At 41.0% G+C, this 25205-nt stretch overlaps 1 protein-coding gene across 2 annotated transcripts in view; it reads right to left on the bottom strand.

Annotated features, from left to right (window-relative positions):
• The window catches only part of BRIP1 (BRCA1 interacting helicase 1), a 95679-nt gene that overhangs the window by 68712 nt on the left and 1762 nt on the right, over positions 1-25205 (bottom strand). For both annotated transcript variants that reach the window (XM_051809815.1, XM_051809816.1), the window contains exons 4-15: positions 24762-24873; positions 24115-24309; positions 23719-23846; positions 22754-22888; positions 16688-16981; positions 16020-16241; positions 15538-15737; positions 12519-12651; positions 11830-11981; positions 11128-11299; positions 10892-11029; positions 10412-10573 (exon numbers count right to left, since the gene is read on the bottom strand). In XM_051809815.1, the coding sequence (XP_051665775.1) occupies positions 10412-10573; positions 10892-11029; positions 11128-11299; positions 11830-11981; positions 12519-12651; positions 15538-15737; positions 16020-16241; positions 16688-16981; positions 22754-22888; positions 23719-23846; positions 24115-24309; positions 24762-24873 (2043 nt within the window). The remainder of the gene's footprint in view (positions 1-10411; positions 10574-10891; positions 11030-11127; positions 11300-11829; positions 11982-12518; positions 12652-15537; positions 15738-16019; positions 16242-16687; positions 16982-22753; positions 22889-23718; positions 23847-24114; positions 24310-24761; positions 24874-25205) is intronic.

The raw sequence follows: 25205 nt of genomic DNA, 5'->3' as shown, positions 1-25205 counted from the left end.
ATGAAAGGTTAAGCAATGGACTGATTCACAGCCCCTCCTCAGGTTTGTGAGAGGGATCCAACACAAGAAAAGGAGGTATTTAAAATTCACTCATTTGAATGACTAAGCTGATGCAAAATACTCGTGTATCTGTTCAGCAAAAAAAGGAGTACTTTAAGTTTTAAATTCCATTTCTAATTCAAACACATTCCATTGAAAGAGAACATGAAAATATCTCTGCCAAAACAGTTCATTTTTGAAGCCAAATTAACTTTCAAAATAAAGCATTAAATTTCCACTGTTAATGGGAAACTGGAGAGGAATATCAAGTGTCCATATAAATACCCACTCACAGGTAATCTTTTCTTTATGTGCCAAAAGTAAACTGATTTAATGCACCATTTTAATGGCAAAAGGCCACACAGAGATGTTATTCTTATCAAGGAGAGGCTACACCTGTTTTGTACAGCACATTTCCCAACTATTTATTATCAGTGTTCTGACCCAGCCTGGTTTCCAGAGCACCAACTCTGGGGGAATTTCTGCCTGATTTCCTTTCCCAAAGTGTCCCAGAGCCTCTGGAATGAAATGCTCCACAACAGTAAAACAGAAAACAGTGAAGACAAAAATAAATTATTCAACATTTTTTCTGTAAATTGTAAATGTAGTAATTAAAGAACACAGGGAACATAATACCTTTAGGGAGTTGGAGTCCTGTGTTTAAGGAATATGAAGACCAGGTAATACAGAGAGGAATTTTAATGTGGAAAGAACACAGAAAAGGCCTGAAATAAAAGGAGATCTTGTGGAGGAATGAGCCCAAAATGTATGTTCAGGTCAGTCCAACTTCCAGGGGAAAACACACATCCCTCATGTTTTCCAGCCCTTATCAGCTGATGAGGAAGATTTTCTAATGAGTATTTAACTGTTAACTCTTACCATCATCTACAGCAAAAATCTAAGCAAGTGCAGAAAATAAAAGCCAAATTAGCTAAAAGGAGAGTGATTTTAAAAACCTGAACTTGCCCAGTCCAGATTCCAAAGTTAAAAAACCCAATAAAATTGCTGAGGTTGGAGAGAATGCTCAGCAGGTTCTTCTCTTCCATAAGAAAATTCACATTTTATTGGAAAGCCTTCAGCTATCCAGAGATGGAACCGAGGGAGCTGCAAAGGGACCTCATGTCACACCTTTATCTGATATTTTCCATTTACAGAGCTATGAAGAAAGATCTCAGAGCCTTTTCCTTGTAGAGTAGTGACTGAGATTCCCAATGGAGGGCAGCTTTTTCCCAGGAGATGTGTTGAGGACACTCCACGGGACAGACCACCTGTTAGGAAAAGGCTCTGAGATCTTTCTTCAGAACTTTTATTTTTAATTTTGGAATCAGGACTGGGCAAGTTCAGGTTTTTAAAATCAGTCTCCTTTTAGCTAATTTGGCTTTTATTTTCACTACCCCATGTGCTATTCCAAGAGACTGTTCCCTGAGATCTCTCTCATCCTTTCTTCTCACCAGAAAATGAGTCAGAACAATAAAACTTTCAGTGTGATTTGCAAGAACCTGTGTGGCAAAAGTGGCTTTTTAAGTCGATGTCATAGTTTGAAATTGCCCCCCCCAAGAAGCACTGTGCTGATTTTCTCCTGGAAAATTCTAACCAAACAGGAAATAAAAGCAAATATTTAGGACTGAGCAGGGTGCTGAGATGCCACAGCATCTCTCACATTTGGATTGTCTCTGATTTCCCACATATGCTGGGAAATGCAGGTGAAATCTGTGTTAGCCCACACAGTGAGGGGGAAATAAAAAAAAAAGAAGGAAAAAAAAATAGATAAAGCTGCTGTGCAACTCCATAATTAAACTAAACCCTGAACATGGTGAAAAACCCCTGTCTTATGAACAAGGTTCTGATCACCATGTGCACACTGCAGCCCAATCAAAGGTGAATAATTCATCCTCATTTTCCAAGGCACAGTTTATGCATCACTCCACCCGGGGCCAGCACAGGGGAGTTCTCTGGTGGGATTTTTCTGCAGGGAGATGACAAAGTGAAGCACTGAACTGTGCTCCTGTGCCACCAACCAACACTGCAGCCCACGGGAGGTCTCTGTGGTACCAACAGGCCATCAATTTTTCAGGAAGCCCCTTTAAATAATGGAGGATGTGACCGGCGACAACAGTAATGAAAAATGAAATGTTTTGCACGCCAAAGACTCCACAATAACACGGGGAATATGTTGCTCCTGCAGTTAAAGAAGCTGCTTTTTTTTTTTTAATAGAAATCTTTGCCCAAAAAACTCAACATGTTTTCCCCCCACCCAACCTGGAGAGGCCTTTGAAGTGTTTGCAGCTGTTTAGGAAGAACCTGGTTCAAAACAGGGTTTCTTTGTGGTTTTAAAATTAACCAAGACAAGAGGTTTGTGTGTTCCAGGAGCTGCTTGTACATCCACCCTAGGCTATCATTACACCTCCTCATTCCAGGGAGAGAGCAATCCTTCATGCCAGGAAAAGCTCTCCAGAAAAAAAATTCCTTTTCAAAGGGTTGTTCAGATCCTGGCCTGGAATAAAAGCCCAAATGATGAAGTGTCCCTGAAGGAAGCAGCATCTCACTGCTGCCCTTCACGGGCTAAAAGTCAAGTTCACTCATCTTTGACCTCTTTTTTCCAGAAAAAAAATCCAAGGTGGTGTTAGTGGCACATCAGCAGTGAAGCAGCACCTGGGAAAAGTGATCCAAAGGGATTCCAGTGGAATCCTGGGCACAAGGCCAACCTCAGCCATGATGCTCCCACAGCAAATGGGGTCAGGGCAGGGGCCTGTCCTGGGGAACCAACTCCAGAGGGGAAAGGAACAGCTCTGGGCTTTCATTCTTCTCTTAACACCACCAGAACTAACTCTGAACTTGGGTTACTTGGACCATTTCTTTCCTCAACAGTAAATCCTTCCTATACTTTCACCATGTCTTAGACAATACAAAGTAAATAAATAAATAACCCAGTCATATATAAATAAATAACCCAGCATTTCATCAAAGTAGACAATATCTCTCTTCTTCCCTTCTATCCCCCTAAAATAAAATGTAGGAAAAGATAAGAACAGGCTTTTCAGCCTTTCTCAACCTCAGGAAAATAACTTCTCACCTCACAATCAAAAATAGGAGGAAAAACCTGAAAACAAAGTTTTCAGTGTAACACAGTGCAAGTTATTTGTTTCAAAGCATTTTTGCTAAAAAGAATCCATTACTGAGCTGTGAACTGAATCCAAATGCCAGGAATACTCTTTAGAGTCCACTGTCTCACTAATTAAGTGGTCTCACCAAGAAGCTTGGTTACCCAGTTAGAACTAAACCAGTTGGTTACTGACTTCCCAAGGAAAAAGAATTTCCCTGAATTTAAATCAGCCCAAGTATTCCTTTCAATGCATTTAACATTCAGATTCTCGTGTATGCTGTTGCATTGCTGATGCAGAACATGCTCCCTAAATATGCCCTTTCAAGTATATTTTATCTCATATATGGTGTTTTTCACACATGAAGAAGTCACATCTCCACCACATCAGCAGTGACCCTCTCAGACATGCCAAAGGGACCAGGAACTCTGCAGGCTGCAACAGTTCAGAACAACATTAATGTCAAAAAAAACTGGGCAAGACACACTTTCTTCTTAAAAATAATGTTGTTTATGGATGTTGTTCCCAATTCACAACTGTTGTTTCCCATCCTTTCTTAGCCTGTCATTCAAAGCTCTGAGGAAAAAGACATGTTGGCTGTAATTGTTATTTACTCTTTGGACTCCATCACTCACAGAGTGCAAAACCTCTTGACTGTGAAAACTCATTTTCAATGCAGTTCCTACTTAAATGGGAGGGAAAATATGCAAGCAGAAAGTGTTAATTACAAGGGAAATGGGAGCATGTGTTAACCAGACACAACAATTCAGCTCGCAGCACTTTGACAAGGCAGAGCTCAAGAAGTGAGAAACAATAATAGATTTTTTCGTTTCTTTTCCTGATGCTGTAAGCTCAGGGTATTTAAACCAACAGCCCAATAAAATATTAAACTGCACAGCTCTCAGGGTGTGAAACTCACAGGCCAAACACTCATCTCCCGGTGTGGCATCTAATTTTTTCAGACATAATATCCAATAATCCGCCACCGACTGTCGCTCCGGGTTGTGCTTCACCTGCTGTGCAGCACCACCAGAAATGTCTGCTCCGTGTAAAAAGCAAGTGCCACAGGGCACCTGAATAATTGCACAGCCCTTGCTGGTCACCACAGCAGCTCAGCAAGTCAGGGAGAGGGTGTCTGCTCATTCTGGGCAGTCAGGAATTCGAAAGGATGATGTGGGACCCAACCCACACCTGGAAATGTCCCCGGAGCCAACAGGGCTGAGGTTGAACGTGGAGCCCCCCCAGCCAGGGGGTACTCCAGGATCACCCAGTGAGTGAAGTGTCTCACTGCAGGAAGAGGTGCCTGTGGGCAGCAAACAGCCCCATCCCCACTGCACGGAATTCAGAGTAGCACAAGAAGGATCACAGGGAAAGGATCACAGAGAACCTGGTCATTCTCCTGGATCATCTCCTCTACCTTCTCTAGGCATATCTGAGGTTTGGATTGCCTCTGATTTCCCAGAAATCAGGGAAATCATTCCCTAAATGGTGCATATATCCAGGATCCTGTCACACCACTTCAGGAAGAAAACACATTGTGCAGCTGTTCAGATTGTCAGTTATGAGCCCCCAAAGATCAGATCTGACCTTTGATGCAGCCCAACATTTCCCTGGCCTGCTGTTGGTAACCACCAAAAAAACCCCAAACCCAGATAACTCAAGGTCAAAAACTTGTAAGTGAAAACATTCTAATAAATCAATATAAAAGTTCAGGAGAACTTCCACTCCTTTGGAGCACAACCCAGCACTATTGGCCATGTGTCTGTTGTAGCCTCTGTAATTCCACAAAAAATGATCCTGTCAGGGTGTGAACTGCCAGAAGTCTAGTTTGGTAGAGTGATTTCATTGAGGACATGAAAGATTAATATTATATACCTGGTTATAGAAAAATTCTTATTCTAATTATTTTTGTACAAACTTCATTATTCCTTCTGCTATGGTTCTTCCCTATTTAAACCAATTTTACCAAAATAGTCTTCAGTGTCCAAAGCAAAGAAAAAGAGTCCTGATGGAATGGTTAAAATCTTCCCTCATACAGTGACTTTTACAGACATGCCCAAGTCAGTGGGAAAAACTGAAAGTGGAGACTTCAGAAATCACATCAAGATTTACAGGAGCTATTGGAGCTCTCAGAAAGCACCTGAGATAATGTATATCGAGCCTGAAAATTGTTCTTTTGGATGAATTTGAGCCTCAATACTGGACAGTTTATATGACAGATATTTAAATGATGAGAAAATAGAGAATTAAACTGAAAGTAGATACTGTATATGATTAATGGGAGGAAAAAAACCCCACAAACCCATAAAACAAAGAAGGTGAGAGAAAGTTCAGAGAGAAAACTACCAGTGCAGAGTAGGAGTGAAAAATAAGCAATGGACAAGTAAAACAAAATTCTATCCATGTTTATTAGGCACAAATCCTGAAATGAATAATTTTTGAGCCATCTGAATTCCTGTCTCATCAGACAGAAATCACTTCACCAAGGTTTTCAGCAGAGTGAGGCAAAAGGCCCAGCTCCAGAACCTGGCAAGGAGCCTTTTCCTTCCAAAGGAAAGTCAAACACCCCAAAGGGTCACCCCAGGGGCAGGAGCCCCTCTGAGCCCTTCTCAGCCCCCAGAACAACTCCAGGGCCTGCCAGGGGCATTGCCCAGCCTGTGGGGCCAGGACAGAGCTCAGGGTGCTCCTCACAGATTCCTCACTTCCCCTTCCATCCTCTGCTCTCCCTGCCCTGGGAGGCTCTTGCCCAGAGTTTGAGGGAACAGGGATGACAGGATTGCAGCCCCTAAAGCCCTCTCCTGGTTTTAGGGTTTCTTTCCTGCTGTCCCAGCCCTGCTGCAGCTGTTTGGCTCACAGAAACAAGGAAGGGAAAGCCTTTCCCTTGGGAGCAGGCAGCAAGTGCTGGGCAGAAAGTGAGGAGCATTATTAATTTACAATTATTTCATAACTCACCCCTGATGTGCCAAACCTGTTCAAAGGCCTCCTCTCTTTTCATCCCAGTGAATGTGATGTTGGGTACCAGCTGTGGTCAGAGCAACTAAAACTGGGTGACACACAAACATTCCTGTTCCCTGCATCATTTTAAGGCTGTAACAGTGTCAGTCACATTCTCTACCACGAAAATGATGCACAAAGTTAATGTTTATGTGACTTTAAAGAGCAAATCTCTGTTGCAAACCACACTTGGTGTGAACAGATCCCTACAGCTTGCAAATATTTACACACAGGAGTAAATCTCCTCCTTGAAGCACTTCTATATGATTATCAAAGAGATCATGACCTTGATAAAGCATTTCTGCTGCATATAATACATAGATACATCTAACAGGAAAAAAAAACCCAATCTTATGGAATTTACTAGATAATTCCTCTCATAAGCTCTAAAATCAGTGTGACTAAACCATCTGTGGTGCAAACAACTGTTTTGCTATTTAATTTCCAATTCCCCTTTTAACTGCACAACCCTAATGGCTCCCAATTTTTTCCTCCATACACATTACAAGCAAAAAGACACTGTGGAATGTTTATCTCTTATCTGGATATTGTCATTTTACCGTCTCAAACTTCTAAAAACAAGCTTTTGGCCAGGGAGGAAATCAGTCAGCATCAGACCTAGTGGGGAAACCCTGCACTTGCTCAATGTCTGTGGCTTTACATAGTTCCAGATGTTCAGAACATTAATAATGCACTAACTCAAAACCTCTTTTTGAAACTTTAGAATGTGCAAATTGCATTAAAACCTCTTTGCCCTCATTAATGGTATTGTTACAATCCCAGTCCTCTGGAAAATGTTTTTTGGCATTTGTTTAACTTTGTGATATTGCCATTTACTCATTTTAACAGCCAGTGCTTGAATCTTAATGCTTTTAATAGGCCTGGCTAAACAGACTACCATCTTTTGGAAATTTATTGAAGTAATTTATTAAATAAGTAAAAGTTGTTTTGTTTTATCGATGGCAGAAAAAAAATGGGTCATTTAACTTTTTTACAAATCTGTGTTTCGGGCAAGTTTTAGAAATTCAACTGTTCTGTTGGATTTTCAGTGTTCAGTTCATTCTGGGTGAAAAGAAATCATTTCTCCCAATCTCACGTGTCTCAGCAAGAAAAGGGTCTGTCCCAACAAAGAAGAGCAAGTGACAAAAGTTACTTTATATCACTATAAACTTACCCCAAAATTCTCAAGGGAAACAGCCAATGCAATGCAGCATTAATTAATGACATGCTGATTGTGCCACCTTCCAAACTCACACAGTCCATGGCAATGCCAATTTATGATCATCAAATAGTCTGGGCAGGAAGGGACCTTTAAATGTGACCCAGTTCGACCCCCCTGCAACGAGCCTGGGTTCTCAAGCAAAAGAATTCTTATCAATTCATCAATTTTCCTGATGAAAACAGTCACTCAAACCCACTATTTAAAAACATTTTGCTTCCAAGTTATGACTCCTCAATTAGCAGCTACAAATTAACCAACAATAATCCCTCAGAGGAGAACAGAACAGACCAGCCCTGCCAGCATTAACATCCCTGTCCAAAGCTTATTTGGTACAACAGAAAAAGCTCCTAAGAAAGGTCAGTTAATTCATCATGATGGATTATCACTAAATTTATAAGCATTAGCATTTTTCTCCTCTCTGGATCCCTTGACTTTGATATGACACATATTGAATGGATCATCCAAGATGCAGCACCAGGCAAGATATATCTTAATGCAGACAGGTTGGCAACATGAGCCCTAATGGGCCTTATCTTAATCTTGTTTAAAAGCATCTTAGATTTCTGGGTAATCTTTTCACCTTCTGATATTCTCTTTTATAGAGTGTTTTTGCTGGAGTTGCTACTGATTTGCACATAAATGCATTTTTGTTGCATAGTGTCACGGGTTTTCAGAGCCCTAAAAGTGATTCAGGTTTGCAATTTAGTAACTGTTAAGATTATGCTTATTTTTTAAAAAAAGTCAACGTGCCAGAAGTCCAAAAATGACAATAAAAATTTGTATGTTGTTTGTAAATCATCCCATTCATGGCCCATGGCACATCCCAGCTGCCCAGAACAAACCCCTCTCAAATGTGGGAATGTACAGGTGATGTGTTGTCTTCCCACCCAGGTATTTTCCTCCACTGCATTATTAACTCCAGATATTTGCCATACAGATATTTTAAACACTCTTCAATTAAAAATATGTTTCTTCAAATACCTGACTAAGATAAAGGGAAATTTCTCCACTGTGGCTTTTTTTTTTTCATTCACATTGCATCTGGTAATTGCAAACTGAAATTCAAACTCCATCAAATCACCTGCATAGATGCTACTCAAAATTCAGAGATCTGTCCTCAGCCTTCCAGACATATAAAAATACTTTATTTTTCACTTATTCCAAAGTTGAAACTTCAATTCATAAAACAGGTTGAGGCCTCAGAAAATCTGCCTAACTCATAATAGTGAGTCCGTGACCATGTGTATTAATTAGATCTTGACAGCCTTGAAAAATTCCTTTAAAAGCTGCAGTTTTTTTAAGGAGAGGCAGCAATTGCCTGAAAAAATCTCTGAAAAACAGTCTGGAAATGCAGATATTCTGCTATGGTGAAAGAAAAATACCTTGTTTTCCCTGTACTAATATGCTTACATTAGTCTGTGTTCTCAACATATTAATCTCAGACCTACAGGCAACCCAATCCAGAATAAAAGTAGTAGAAAGAAAAAGGGCATCCATAGAAAAATATTGGCAATGTGATTTTAAAAGATCATCCTTCAATTGTCTGCAATTTATATTTATCAATACTTTGGCTGGGCTGAGGGAAGTGTTCCCACAAAGAACAAAACACTCGGCGTGGAGCTGAGTGACCTTTCAGGGAGACAGGGAGGGGGGAAGGGTTCCAGAGCTGCCCAGCAACCCCTTTCCTCCTTTTTTAAATGTCATTACAAAGTCTCTCCAGACTTGCAATCCACATTATTAATCTCACAGAAGTGTTTGGTGGCTCTGTAAGATCAGCTCTGAGTTCTGTCCAGCGTGACACCCTCCCCAAGGTAACACTGAAAACTGAAATGTGCTCCAGTTCAATCCTCAAATCAACTGGAGGTGAAATTTCCTGTCAGATCATTCCCTTTGCATGGGAGTGTGTGGGTTTGTGAGGTATTAAATAAGTGTACAGTCAGTAACCTGCTTTTTTCAGTGGTTCCCATTACCTGGTCTGATGAGGTCACCTAATGGTTGCTGCCAGGAACTGCACTGAGACAGTTCTGGAGACACAGAGCCAAGAAATCGCTCTCCCTTTGCAGCCCCATCACTTAAACAGTAAAACATCAAGGGTTTGTACACAAGAATAAACAGTTTTTATTTCATTTTGTGAAATATTCTCTGTTAAGGAACTTTAGAAATGAGGGAAAAGGTCTGAAACCTCTGTTTTCACTATACTGGGCATTTATGATCATTTAGTAGGATTTTTTTGAGGGTTTTCTTTTTTCTTTTTTTGTTTGCTGAGATGATTTTTTAAAATCACAAATGATTCTTTAAAATTTAGGAAGTCAGACCCTTGCAAGCATTACAAGAAAAATGAGTATGAATTACAGAATTATACTGCAGGTTTATATTCCTGTTCCTGCCCATAAATAAGAGCAGGAGCTAACAGAGAAGAAAGTAGAACTACTGGGAGGTACAGATTAACCATAATTAGATATCTGTTGTCAGTGAAATTAGATCTTGCATAGTCTGAAATGAAGAAATTCGATTCCTTTCAGCCACTGCCAGTGAGGAATTCCCCTGACCCAAGAAAAATGGACTCCCATCTCCAATGCAGTGACATGGAACAAGAACCAAGGGGAGAAGAAATGAACTGGATGAATCCTGCATTCCAACAGCACAGAAAGGACATGCAAAGGCATCCTTGGCTCCTGAGTTACACACATGCAGCTCCCTTTCATGATATGTGCTTACATGGAGGAGAATATTACTTTTTTTAATAAATAATTCCAAAACCTTTAAAGAAACAATATAAGAAAAAAAATGCAGATCGGTCTGGCTTTTTTTTCTTTTTTGGTAAAATTAATCAAAACAATTTTAGTCATTACTAAGACACAGATAACTCATGAAAACAAACATGAACACGTTTTTTTTTGAATGCCAGAAGATATGATACTCAAGAAATAACAATATAATCACTCTGTGTTATGGCAGTACATTAATTTTATAAATATTTTTACGTGTGCTGATGCATGAAGGAAAAGCACAGTTTCGAGTAAGATAGGAAGAGCATGGATTAGGATTTCCTTACCTTATAAGATGGCAGAAAGCAGAGAATTCCTTGGCCAACTGTCTGACACACTGACAGCAGCAGTGCCCCCACCTCGTCCTGGAACTCGAAGGTCTCCGTGTGCTGGAAGGTGGCACAGAGCTTGCGGCCGCTGGGGCCTGTGCCCACCGTGCCCACCCACACCTGGGGAGGGCACGTGGAGAGGGTTAATGCTCAGCTGTGCAGCACAAACTGTACCAACTTACAGCAGGTTCCATCATAAATTGTAAGTGTGAAGGAATTATTGAGATAGCTCTGAAGAGATTCACTCCAGCGCTTTGCCACAGGGCGATAACTGCTAAGATGGTGTTACCAATATATACATCAATAGAACTTCTCCAGGGAAATGTGTGTCTAAATCCAAGGACAGCCTGTTCTGGACATTTCTTTTAAATTACCATTTTGCATTGCAAGTTGCTGTTTCTTGTAGCATGGGCAGCACTGGAGCTCAGGAGAGGTTACCTGGGAATTCCGGATGACGTGATTGGCCTCCAGCTGGATGGAAAACCTCACGCCGAGCTCCGAGGAGAAGGAATCCATGGGAGACAGAGTTCCAGATGTCAGGACAATTGTTCTAACTTCACCGAGGTCAGAAAAGGCCTAGGTGGGAGAAGAAAAGAGAAGGAATCTAGAAAAATCCATACAATCACTGTAAGCTCTGTGTTTGTTCTCACTCCAGTGAGCTGAGGCCTCCTCACCACAGCAGGGTTCAAGCACCAAAAACTGAGCATGTGGACGAGGGTCTTCTGCCTTGAACTCTTCTTGTGCCTGGGCCGTGCAAAGTAGGAGCTCGTGTCTGAATCCTCAGGGTGGTTTTCACTCATCCAGGTGTAAGTTTGCTGCAGAGCAACTCTGTAATCATCTGCAAACCTACACAGAGATATGGGAGTGGCAGGAAAAACGACAAATGAGCCATCAGATTGTGAGCATTGAGCTCAAAACAATTAACAAAGTGTTGTTACAACACATTTATAATTTAATTATAAATAATTTCAGAAGACAGTGAAACCTTACAATGATTACTGATTTTTAAATAAAGTTTAAATCAGTAATTTTCAGTAACTGCTGGTATTAGTAGTCAAGATATGAAGACAGTCAAATGATAAATGCTACACAGAAAAATATAGCCCATACATATTTCACTTGGCAATAAATCAAGTAAATTTACACCTAACCTTCAAATAAATTTCTTCACTGTTTAATTTATGAAATAACCCCCCAATTTGGTGGTATTTAAATTCTGCCCACTTCAGTAGATTTTTCCAAAGCTTTTCCCCAAATGTTGGCTGTGCTCAGAAGCCAAACACTGTAATTGAGGTGTTCCCAAATGAAAGAGGCAGTTTGGCAAAGCAGCTCAAGGAAAGGCCAGCCCAGAGCTTGGGCTCTGCACTTGCACTGACCTGCTGTTATCTTTGAAGAGACACAGAAGAACCATGAAGAGCCCTTTGAGCACTATTTGTGTGGCAGGGCTCACAATTGGGATCTCAACAAGTTCTTCTCTGCCATGCACAGACATTTTCTCTTCTTTTTCCAGCACAGTCATGAGATGTTTCTGTAAGAGGCAAATTCCACAGTGACAACATTCTAAAATGTCTTCTCAAAAACAAAGTTACAAGAGGCAAGACAGGCAGTTCACTGCTTTACAAGTTCACCTAAGGTACCCAGAAAGCCAGAGAGAAATTGGGAAAAGGAGGGGGCAAAGAGAAAAGGAACAATGCCTTTCATTTTTAACAATGCTTTTAATGTATCTGGCTTACACAGAAAGCAGGGATTAACTTGAAAATAGGGTAAAAACATTTCAACAGCCAATAAAAATGCAGCTGGATACAACAGCAAAACTATCACTGGCTCAGTGGTTCAATTGAAATAATTGGATGTGATCAATTATACCCTTTAAAACATCGATTCTCCACAAATTCCAGGAGCTCCAGTGGATTACTCCTGGTTTTCATCAGGAATCACTTTCAGACAACTTTTCAGCACTAAACTAAGAGATCTTTTTGTATTTCACTTATGTGCACATCTCAAGATGTTAAACAAAACCAGCATTATGTACTTTGGTACTCATTTATATGGCACACAACATTACCTGTAAAATGGGAAAAGTAATACCAGTTATTCCCATTTGGTGCAGAAAGGTGAGCATTTCTTTGCCACTCCACACCTTACAGGCACTCTCATACCCTCTCTCTACCAGCTGACCAGAGCTCTCCTGCAGCCAGCTGGAAAAGAGGAAAACCACAGAGAACTTCAGCACTGATTTGAGAGACATTTTGCAAGTACAAACCAAACATCAGAAATTGCACCAGACTCCTGTGATGATGACAAATGTTTTTTTGCTGCATCCAAGGAGAGAGATTCTGCTTTTCCTTTATTTCTGCTTTTCACTGTTGAACCAACTTCTACAGCTCCTTTAAGTGAGAAGAAAATGTCTCCCTATATGCTCACACTTCATCATCATATAATACCTTTATTACAAAGAAAAAGGATTAAAATATCATTTCCTTGTGATATGTCAGGCTAATTTAAGAAATATTTCTGCTGTGCTTTTATAGCCACTCATCATTGCTCTGCTGAACATTAATTTAGCATCCTTATTAATTGCAGGCTTTCCTAGCAAGAACAAATCTTGAGGCACGAAATGGGTGCTTTTAGTATTTACACAGGGAAGGGAAAGTGGGGCAATAAAAAGTGCATGTTTAAACCTACTCACAAGTGTTGGTAACTGGTGCAATTTGAAGATTTGCAGGTATTGGTAACTGCTGCAATTTGAAGATTTGCAGGTATTGGTAACTGCTGCAATTTGAAGATTTGCAGGTATTGGTAACTGCTGCAATTAGGATTAAGTAGAACTATAATTGTATGTACAATGTAAAATGTGACAGGACTTGCTAAAAGCATGATTTAAACATGCAGATCATCTCCTTTGTGGTTAGGATTTTCTGCCTGGCCTCCATCATCCCTGCAGGATGACAAGGCCCTGCCTCTGTCTGGAGAAGCAGCAGGTTCCTGCCTCCCGGGAAATGCCAGCACTGTCTGTTCCATCAGCTCTGAGGAGGCAGCCCAAGGACAGCTGTCACTGCTGCACCACTTCAAAACATCCACCTGCAAAAGCACTTCATCATTATCAACTAAAGCAGTAAGGCTCAGTGACTGCTTCAGTTCCAGACCTCCTGCCCTGTCACTGCAATTAGCTGAGCCACGGAACAATTAAAATGAAACTCGCCTTTCGTTGGGTTAATGCAAACAAAACCCCTCCAAATGCTGTTGTAACAATCACTTCTTTGGCTGTAATTTGCTTTATTTTATTAAGGAATGGTGATAATAAACACAGGCAGAACATCACCAGGGTAGGGCCCCATTTCCTCAAATGTAACATCCAAAAGACCTGGAACCAAACCTGGGAAAAGGCCACCACGACGGAAATGAAAGATTTACAATGGATAAAACACTTCAGGAAATGTAAAACTTCTGTTTCCCTGTTATGAACCTCAAACACTATCCCACACTTTTCAAATGGTTATGCTATAAATGCATAACACAAGGGCCTTCCTAATGGCAAAACACCACCAAAACACCCCACCCAAATTCTCAACTGAATTCCATCCAACATGAAGGCATTTACTTGAAATACCTGTTAAATTATTTTTAGAGCAAAGCAGGAAACACAAATAAAATGAGCTTCATTCCCAGAAAGGCATCAATGGTTCTGAAGTGAAAAATCAGTGTATGCACTATTTCCAGGCAAAGATGTAAGGGATGTTACAAACACATCTCTGATTCCAGAAAGTGTATTTGCTGCTTCCCTCACTACCAGCAAATCCCACTGTTGACACAGCATATTCCACTGAACAAAGTCATTTGTCCTGGTAAATGTGCATCTCATCAGCAAAGTTTGCCAGCTCCACTGGTACATCCTCAAATTCCTCCCAGAGGTCACTCCAGCACCCCTGTGGCACTAAGCCCGTGCTTAAGTGCTTTCTGGAATGAGGGCCCAGGCTCTTTATAAGTGAAATAAGATTTTTCCTCATTCCCCAAGCATCTGGCAAAGCCATGTCACAACACAGCAGCATCTTACCCATTACTGGCTATTTACACCCCGGCCTCTGCTTTCCAACAACTGCTTTTCATGCTCTTGGCAGATTTGCCAAGACAATCAACCTTAGTTTTCCTGATAAGGTTAAAAAGCTCGAGGCAATCCAATCTCCAGCCATGCTGTTCTTATCTTCTGCTAAAATTTAACATTTGAAAATCGCCAAGGTAGAGAATTAGCTTCTGTACAACAGAAAAAGTCACTTGTCTCTGTGACACATAAACATCAACTCTCAGAAGGAAGAGAGGACGGGAAAAGGGTGAACTACTTGTGCTGTGCTGCAAAGTCAAGTGCACCAGAGTGATGATGTGACAAGCACTGAATCAGAATTCAATTAGCTACAAAGCCACTTGTATCATCATCCACTTTTTTTGATTCCTCCACTTCACCCAAAAGACTTTGCCCTTGACCTCCTCTTTCTTCCTGGGCTTCTGTCCATTTGCTTTTGTTCCATCCCATCCCATAATTTTTGACTCATGTTCATGCCTTCCCCTTCCAAGAAGCTGTTTCACAGGGAAAACAAAGGGCCTGATAAATTCACTTTCAGCCATGAAGAAGTCAACAGATTCCAACCTGATTCCAAGAACAGATTCCAACCTGTTCCAAACACTTCCCATGCAAGGCTCTGAAAGCATTTTATAAATGTGAACCAATTAATGCTTTGACAAAGTAATGCTGCTATTTGTCAAATAAGCAAACAGAAGCCTGTGAAATATAAAAATTTACCCCATGCAAAATATTCATCCTGAACCAGGAGCCCATGAAAGCCCCGTAAAGATGAGCACAGCATTCAAGAGCAGAACACACTTTTCAAACCAGAATTTCAATGCTCCCATTTAAGCAAGACCAGTAGTTTTCTTAACAGATCAACACCCTCTGGATTCCTGAAGTGAACAAAAATCAGATGACTGCACAGGTTGAAGAACACCACTGCACAAATTACACCAGCAAAAGGAACCTAAATGTAATTCAAAACACTATTAATTGATGCAAAGGAATGAAAGAGTTGCCTTACTTTATCAAAGAGCAGCACACAGCTCTCAGGGGCCCGTGATCCTTCTGCCTGATGTTGTTGGTGACCATGAAATCCAGCTCCTCCCGAGCAGCCCTGAGCTGAGCCTCTGTCACCCCGTAGCTCACGGCCTCCCGAGCACAGTCCTCGATGTTATGGGCTTCATCCAAAATCACCACCTGGCCCTTGAGGTTGATGTCCATCTAAAAAAAGAGAATTATTACCTGGTAAAACAGTGAAAGACATGAGGGAGAAACAGCAACTAACAGGGAAAAAAAATGCATGTTATGCATCACAGTGCAAAGGAAAGTTTTCAGGTTTTGATCCAATTTCCACAACCAAGGGGAAAAAAAACCCCCAGGAGTTATTTTGTTGATAATATTTTGGACATAAATAGGATCTCAGCTGACCATCATCAATGAACATTACGTTCCTCATTTCTTTTTAACCTCACTTATTGCAATCTTTGTTACAAATATACTCACACTGTCCCTTATCTGCGGGTCCAGGAGATAATTGTAGGGACAAAACACGATGTCTGCCCCCACCATCAGCTCCCTGGCTGCAAAATAAGCACAGGCACGAAGCTTCCTGCCCAGGCTCACCAGGTCCTCGATGTCCCAGGCCTGGTAGAGCCCATGGGCAGCCTGCAGGGCGTGGTGCTCACTGAGCTTGTGGGCACCGTGGTAGTAAGCACAGGACTTGCCCTGCAAGCAAAGACAGTGGGTACAAGAAATCATGAAATCCAAGGAAGCTCAAATCCCCCAAGTTGTTCCATGCATTGGACTACTTCTAGAGAACGTTTCTAGCAGCTACTTTTCATGTCAGACAAGAATGAACAGCACATTATGTCAGGCAAATCCATGTTCCTAAAATGCACCTCAGTAAAGGGCACTTTTCTTCTTCATCTATAAACCCAAAGACAATTTAAAGTCCTACTAAAACACTAACCTGCCATAAATACTCATCCTATCATCATAAGTTTTCCAGTACGGCTACAGTGTATCTACATTTTCTAATGATTAATATCTAAACCAAATTATCAGGAGGTATTTAACCACCACAGTAAAAAACATTCCTCATCCAGTTGTTCAACTCCCTTAAATTTGACTGTGTTTAATGAATGCTCATTTTCTCAAACTGAAGGACTCACATTTTTTCCTTCCAGCAGTTCTACACACATTTCACTCCTGTTGCTCCCACTGTTGGATACCACTGGGTGGATGCAGGTGTAATCCCTGCTGGACAGGATGGTCATGGGGACAGAGGAATAGGCTGTTCTCTTCAGCTCCCTGGTGATCTGGGCTATTTGCTTGTGAGTCCTTGTTCCAAAAAATATTTTGGGCACAGACAAGCGATCTCCATTTTCCTTCTTCTTTGTGTGACTGGGATCCTTCGTGGGTTCTTTTCCAGAAGAGCAGGAACACTCAGTGCAAGGGCCAGAAGGCTGCAAAACAAGATTTAAAAAAAAAAAAAATTAACAAAATCCCACTGGGAGATGAATGTGCTAAATCTGCTTATGGTCTGTTTAGGAAATGCCCTCTGGGATAGCTCAATAGTTCAATAGGTTGGCCTATTAAGCTGCAAAATTAAAGTATTGTGCCTGAAAATCTTAAAAAAACCCTTCTAGCAACCACAACTTTATCATAACCCAATCACAAAGCATTATTAATCCAGTGGAATATTTACACATGTGAATAACACAAACTCCTCACGTTTAAACTGCAGCCAAGGACACTCCTGGGACAGAACAAGAGTCCTGCACCTTCCATGAAGGAAATTTGGGATCAGGCACCCAAATTAAAACACTGAGAACATTTTTCCTCAAAGCAAGCAGTAGAAATCTAGACAGTTCAGGGCAATCAGTTTGCAGACTGTGTCACACACTCTCCATCAGAAACATGTTTGCTGGGCCATTATGCCAAAGGCCATCCAGTAACTAGGAGAAGAAAGAAACATGGGGAATAATTCTAAAAAGAACCTAATCCTGTAAAATATCTGTTAGAGGCCATTTTTTTTTCCTTCCTGAGAAGCACCAACTTTCATAACATGAAACACTGGGACCATCCAGGTGAAGTTGCAATAATTAATGTGAAAGGACACATGGAAAACCAGGAACTCCTGAGTAACCAGGGCCACCTGAAAACCAGGGAGTTGTTCCAAGTTGTCAAAGAGGTGGTGTTTGCTCTAGTGCAGGTCCCAGCGTGTTGCTGCCTGCTCAGATACACTTTGAAGGGGAGGGAGGGGTATGAGGGATGATCCATTCCAAACAAACCAAGCCCTGCCATGTGTTCCCCCCAGCTCTGGGATGGAGCTGTCTCAGAGCCTCCCCTCCCAGGAGAAGCGAGGTCACCTTACCCTCAGTGCCACTCAGCCTTGTCCACCATTAAATATCACAATGCAGGAGAGAAGGGCTGGAAATGGAACCCCCAGAGCTGCCACTCAGGGGGATAAAAGGTGCACTGATGTGCCAAGGAAACAGGCCCTCAAAGCAGCTAAAGTTACACCCATGCTGGAATTGTTACATTCCCCTCTCAGGTTGCCAGGAACAGCAGGTTTCATTACCCTGTGCTGCCACATTAAATAGCCAGTTCCAAATATCCTGCCTTCTATATTGAATAATTACTTATTCACTGAAAGGATAAAAAGAAGAGTTATGAATGGGGCTCTTGTCACCAGCCAAGCAGGAAACAGCTGACATATGGTATATGTTACATGTGTGCTCACACAGAAAACTCCAGTGCCAATGGGAGCCTGAAATAATAAAAACCACATCAGCACACTAACAATTAATAGAACCCAAGCACTCACTGGGCAGGGCCTTTAACAACAGGCTTATCTTTTAATTTTTATTCAAGTCAGACGGTGTTTTCAGAGGCAAAAAGAATACACAGGATGCCAAGAGGACACTTTACCACGAATATTTCCCTGCCATTGCTAAGCCTCACCTTCAGTTTGCCAAATAAAAATAACAGAAAAATATTAGGATGAATTAGGCAGCTTTTGCAAAAGTTCTTAGAACAACAGGAAAACGCAGCTTAAATTAATATATGCACAAATGGGAACAGAAGGTTCTTCCATGATGGGCTTAAAACACCACATATATTTCTTTTTTATGAAAAGAATTAAAAGTGTTCTCATGGGTAAGGCTTATAAATTAGGGTATTTTACAGGTGGCCTTAAAAGTTTGGCTTAAAAGGTTTGTAGTTGGTGTAACACTGGCATTAAGAAGCACTTTAGCCATTATTCCAGTACTAAAATGTTACCTTTAACTCTGAAAGAAGTTTTATGTCAAGAAAACCCTCCACAATATTGAGAAAGTTGTAAACTGAGGCTGATTTTATAGTAACCAGAAAGAGTATAAAACTGCCTGCAGTAGTCAGAGCAATTCTGAAAGCCACAGACACCATTAGCCACACACATTAATAAATAAAACCTTTTCAGAAGGTTCTTCGTAATGAAGAGAAACTTTAGGAAAACGGTTAAAACACAGTTTAAAAGCTGAGTTCGTGTTCTTTGCACGCTTCTCAAGTGTGTCAATTTGCATTTGAATTCTTAAAATAAGTCTTAAAATATTAGAAGACAAACTATTTTAACTCTGTATTTCTGCACAAAGAATTTGCTGTGGATATCACAGCAGAACTAACGTGGGGTTCCTCTCCCATTCCTGCAGCCAAAGGAAGGAGAACTCTCCACCTGAGCAAAGTGACCCCAATTTGGCATTTTCCTTGGCAGTGTGGCCTCAAAACACAAATTTTTTCCCTCATACCACAGAGATACTGATTGAACTGTAATAAAATTAGAAAATGTTTCAATTTACCTACGAAAAAATTAGGGGGGAAGCTGACTAGAAATAATTCATATTAAGACAAGAGAACTCTACTTCGTAACACCCTCTGGCTTTAGGGCTAAACCTGTTTACAGCTGTTGGAATCTGAAATGGAGATTTTCATTTGGGAGAGAGGAAAAGAAAGATTCTCCTCTGCTTTCTACAGTGGTTAATCAGAAACACTCAGTAACAGATGCTGTTAGAGATCAGATACCAGCCTATATGGACCTTAGGCTAATGCAGCTTGTTTTTACTGCTGTCAGGGGGAGATAAACCAGCCTATCACATCAATATTTATATGGGCAAAACGTGGAAGTCCGATTAAAAAGGGAATAATCGAGTCCCCCGACCTGTCCTGCGTGTAAAATAGAGCTAAACAAACACTGGGGCTGTGATCCCTGAAACACAAAGAGGTAAGAGGAGTTCTTCCTATCTCCATCTCCATTTCCCAGCTACAAAGGCATGTGAATGATGGAGCAGTGAATGCCCCTTGTGTGAAATACGGCACAAGCACGATCTGGGCAGATATCAGCAGGGACATTAGCAGAGCTTTTCAGCCCTGCTTTGGAAGCTCTCAAAGCCCAGCATTCTGCTGCTGCCGCAGCCTCTCCATCCCAGCACACAAAGCAGCTGTTTATGCTCCCCCAGTCACCAGCAGGTGAACCCGGTTCAATATTTATCACAGGCTTTCACAGATCACTGCTAACCCAGCAAACGTTTTAATTAAGCTGGAACCCGCTTCAAAGAGCTCATTCAAAACGTCAATCAGCAGAAAAGGGATCAGATACGGTGTCAGGTGAGAGCCTGTAATACAAATCCACAACTTTCTTCAGCCCATCGTGGTAAATTAGCCCGTCCTGGAGTGCAGACCCTGATTGTACCAGGCTGCCAGTCCCCTGGAATGTGTAACAGAAGTCACTCAAGGCCCATTGTGAAGGTTGTAAGCAATATGTTAAACTGCAATGGGCTAGCACATTAAGACAGATTCTTTTCACAGTTGTTTTTTGATACCCCAAGTGTTTGTTACACTACTCTCCATTTACTGTTTACTTTCTTTACCTGCTAGAAGTGGGGTTTCCTTAGCCCAGCTGCCCCAGTTTCTCAGGCCATTCTGTGACACAAGGAATCAAGAGAGCACCAGCAGGGGATCATTTCCCACTTCAGCTCACACCAGAACTGCCCTGTCCTGCAGGATTTAACAGCAGGAGGACAGAGATGGACTCCCAGGCAGCTCAGAACAGCCTTGGATTCTCACCCCCAGGACCTACAGGTGTTCTACTGATGGAGCAACACTGGGCAGCACCTCTGACCCTCTCACAACAACCAGCCCACCTCTCTTTTGGACTAGAGACAGGACTTGACAAGAAACTAAATTTGCTTGAAGCAGAGGATTAGCTAGAGTAAAACACAGGGTTGCCTCAGTGCTGAAGGAAATACCATTATTACATTATTGTACCATCCCAAACATGCAGTTCATTATGATAAGTGCTGAACATACCCCCTTGTTGACTTTATTTCATGAGCTACACCAAAAAAGTATTTCTATACCTGACAGCCCATGCTGTGGGCTCTTCATGTTTTAAACCTCACACATTTATCATCAGCAGTTCTGAGGCACAACTAAGGCCTTTCTGCCACTCTTTCTTGATACCAGCCAAATTCTCAGTGTGCTAAAGGAGAAGTTCATCACAGCAAAATAACACTTGATCCTTTCATTCTTGAAAAGAAACTTGAACAGAAATAAAAACCTTCATTTCTTCTTGGGCTAATTCTTTCTAAAGATGCAGCAAACAGTTTGAATAGTATCTAATGTATATACTGTTTATCTGCAAAATCAGCCCTATGGAGGGCACATTGCAACACACACAGGTGCAGTTCAACTATTAAAACAAAGAGTTTCCTTAGAAAATGAAGAGTTTTCTTATTATTTTCTTAAGTATTTTATTAACAATTAGTTGATCTATATTAAAAGTTTTCAATTTTCTTCACTGCAAGAAATTTCCACAAGTTTTAAATCGAGTTTTTCAGACACCCACAGCAAAGCACCAAAGGGAATTTTACAATCAAGGAAGGAAGGAAGGTCTTTTTATTTGAAAATCAACAGCACACTCTGCTGGCCTTTGGATTCCAAACTATCAGCTGAAGCTCAGTGGCACAAAGCATTTCAAATCCTACTCAAAAAGTCTTCAGAGCTTTCCAAAACTAACAAAAACTACCTCCCATCAAATGACCTGCAACACAGATTCACTTTTGTTAAGAAAATATTTAGCTCCCAGTGTCTTAAAAGTAATACTATAGCTTTTGGCTTCCTTTGTGTTTACAAAGGCATGGAATACTGGAAACCAGCTCTGGGTTGCACTGATTAGAACAGCAGCTCATTTAGGACATACAAAGAGCTGTTGGAAGGAGAACTGAAATGCATGTGGAAACCAAACATAATTCCAAACAGGCACAAACCCCCTGCACTCAGAAGCTGAGTTACCTCAGAGGGGTATTACCATAAACCAACATCAAATACACTGGAAAGGGTGAATGTTCTTTGTCTTTTGGAAGCAGAAAGGAGATTTCTGTGCTGATGAAAGAAACCAAGGTCAGACCTTGTTCCTTTCTTACACTTGTCCCAAACACACAATTTCCTGATTTCATGGTGTGCTCCCATATTTTAATATCAATAAGAACTATTCTGTCCCAGTCCCTGATGAGCTTTCAGGGGAACTGCATCACTCACAAACCTGGCATCTCACCCTCAGCTCTCCTCTGCCTCACCTTTCTTCTTCTCCTGGTTTTACTTCAACAAACATTTATGTAAAATCAGTATGATTCAAACAGAAAAATGCCCAGCAGAAAGCTGCAGAAACAGCTGCATACTTGCATCTCAAATTCTTATGTGATACTTCTGCTACAGAAGGTGGTAATAAAAAAACCAAAACCAAACCACCACCCCCCCAAAATGTAAATCTACCACAGTAAAACACAGGACTTCTCTTCTTAACCATGTGCAACATTCATTCAGTCCTCATTTTTTGTTATAATATATTGTAATGATCAGGTCCAGCTTTCTCCATGCTATTTTTTTTAAAGTCTAAAAGACACACATGTTAATATTAAATACTGCTTTTCACTATATATGCCTCAAAACAACAAAAAAACAACAAAACCTACAAATCCTGATTTCACCTAATTTCCACAGTCCCAGCTGCAATTTCTTCCATAATGTCATCAATCTAATAGAGGTTGGAATATAAAATATAAATTCAAAGCTGCTTTACAACTGCTGTCACACATTGACAGGCTGAATTGCTGGGCCACATTTTGTGCTGTTGGGGAGCCATCAAATATTGTTTTTAATTGCTCTTGAACTGCTGTAAAAGATACTGTTGCATTACTTACCCTTTGGGGAGAACAAGTAGAGGTTTTCACACTTCTTTCAGAGTGAACAGTGAGCTCTCCATTTTTCCTCTGATGATAAACTTCTAAAGCATCAACCAACTGGACTCCTCTGGCCAAACAGTGGCGTTTTCTGACCTGCTGGGGAAAAAAAAATCAGTGTACAAATGCCCTGGGCAGGAGGATGTGCTCCCTCTGGCAGGGCTTTGGTTCAGCTCTTTTCCACTGAGGCTGTTTTAGTGACACTGTGCACCCTTAATGTTTGTTAACAGCTCAACCAAACTGAGCCACACAAAAGTCATTAGGGAAAGCTCTCGAGTTTTAATTACAAAAAAATCTGTAATTATTGCTGAGCTCTTCTGCTTGATTTTCTCACTGTTACAAAACTGAGAGAAACTATAGCACTATGAAGAAAAAAGCAGAAAAGTTCCATAACAAAACCAAAATATAAATTCAAGCCATACTGATGTAAAAACTTAATCAAAAGTGCTCTGCAGCCACGTAAAAGCTGTTTAAGTGCACAAGTCCTCAGCCATGTGATACCAACAGTGACACAGATGAAAACATAACAGAAATATTGCACTCCACACAGAGATACCAACATCTGACAGGCTAGAAACCAGAACTCTGTATTATTTGAATGTCTAACACTCATTTCCAAGAGCACTTTCAACTCTAGAATGTCATACTTTGGCTTAATATCACAGATCAGCTGGGGATGAATATATTTTGGGGATATTACTTGTTTAAATAGGCAGGATATAGTTTAAGACAGGGTATTATGAATATTTAAATGTAACAATGGACTCCTTTGTAATGAGTAACAATAAAAACGAACAGAAACCTGTCAATCTGAACTGTGACATGACTCAATTATTGTCCACACCCTTCTCTGTAACACTCATTGGTATTTAATAGCTTGGTTTAGCCACACCTGGATTATTTTACAGCCAATCAACTTTGTTCACCTGCTGCTCTGTTTCTAAAGGACGAATCCTTTTCCTGTCCACTTGAAAATCATCATTCTCACTGTCCTGGAGAGATAACTTCTTTTTGGCAGCCAATTTCGAAGCCAGAGTTTCATTTTCCTTACATTCTGTAATTCATCAAAGAAAAAAGGAAGGCATTACATAAGGGAAGCAATTAAAAACCAGATTTTACTATAAATACACCTGATGTAGGTAACTGTATTGGACATTTCCAGAGCCATTAATCACCACACAGATTTCACAGGGCAGAAATATGTAGTACTCTATTATGAAGGCAAAAAAACACCCCTGACTGGAAAGCAAAAAAAACCTGACAACTCAGGCTACAAACTGTATGTCCAAAGCAGATTTTTAGCTGCCTGTGCATGAAGTTACCTGTGTTTGGCAGGGGGCTTCCAGGTTTCATGGAAGTTGCTGTTTCACAGTGATTGGAAGGACAAGAAGCCCCAGGATTGACACTTGTTGCAGCCTCGTTGCCCCTGGCCTGGGAATGGCACGTGCAGTGGCACAGGGGGGATGTCTCTGCCTTCCTGTCCTCCTTCTCCCCAGAGGAGCTCAGCAGGGATTTCTCTGAGGGACAGACACAGGCATTTGGCTCTCATTAAAACCACTCAGGGCTCTGCAGGACAACCAGACTTGCAGAACAGTGCAGGTGAAAGCTCAGGTACCAGTTGTAAACCTGGTGTCTCTATAAAGCTGCCCAAGTTCCCACTGCAGTTCTTCAGGCTGTAACCCCCTGCAGGAATCCAAACCTCCTCTCTCCTTCAACTCCATCCACATCACTGCAACCCACAAGGAGTTTCCTCCCAAGTTCCAACAGCCAAATAATTCCCTTATGAGACCTAAACCCCCCTCAGCACTACTGGCCATCCCTGCTTTGTGCTGCCAGTAAGGTAAGATGTGTAATGGTGGGCAAAGACCTGAAATCCAAGGCTGATCAATTAAATTAAAGGCTGATAAACAGCAGCAACTCATTGTTTTGGTATCAAAAATTGTGCAAACAGCCACTGAGACAAACTCACCATGCAGAGACTGCTGCCATGATAATGCAGAGCAAAGTAATGCCAAGCTTTTCCCACTCCCTGTGGGGCTCTCCAGCAAACAGTGCTGCCTGGTATTTAAACCTTTCACAATCTTTAAGGAGAACAACAAGAGCAAAACCAGAATTAAGAGAAAGCAAAGCAGGTGTCTTTAGCTTATCTTAGAAATAACTTCTAAAAATAGGCCAGGACACCTGCTGTCCTGTGACAAGCAGAAAACCAACCCCCACAATCACCTTTAATAATAATAACAACCAAACCATTTGTCCCACAGAGAAAAAAAAACATTTTGAAATGGTTAAAACTCCTTAAAAACGTTTACATGTCAGTGCAACAATTCATTTTTAAAAAATCCAAAAAAGTGAAAACTTTTTGAAATATTACTCTATTTCATTATTCTGTTTAAGAGACAGATGTTTTATTAAA

Source organism: Manacus candei, unplaced genomic scaffold (assembly GCF_025592945.1).
Source record: "Manacus candei isolate 608988 ecotype Guabito, Panama unplaced genomic scaffold, ASM2559294v1 h1tg000076l, whole genome shotgun sequence".
NCBI lineage: Eukaryota > Metazoa > Chordata > Aves > Passeriformes > Pipridae > Manacus > Manacus candei.
Note: the sequence above shows the minus strand (reverse complement) of the source record. Positions and strands in the feature narration are given on the sequence as shown.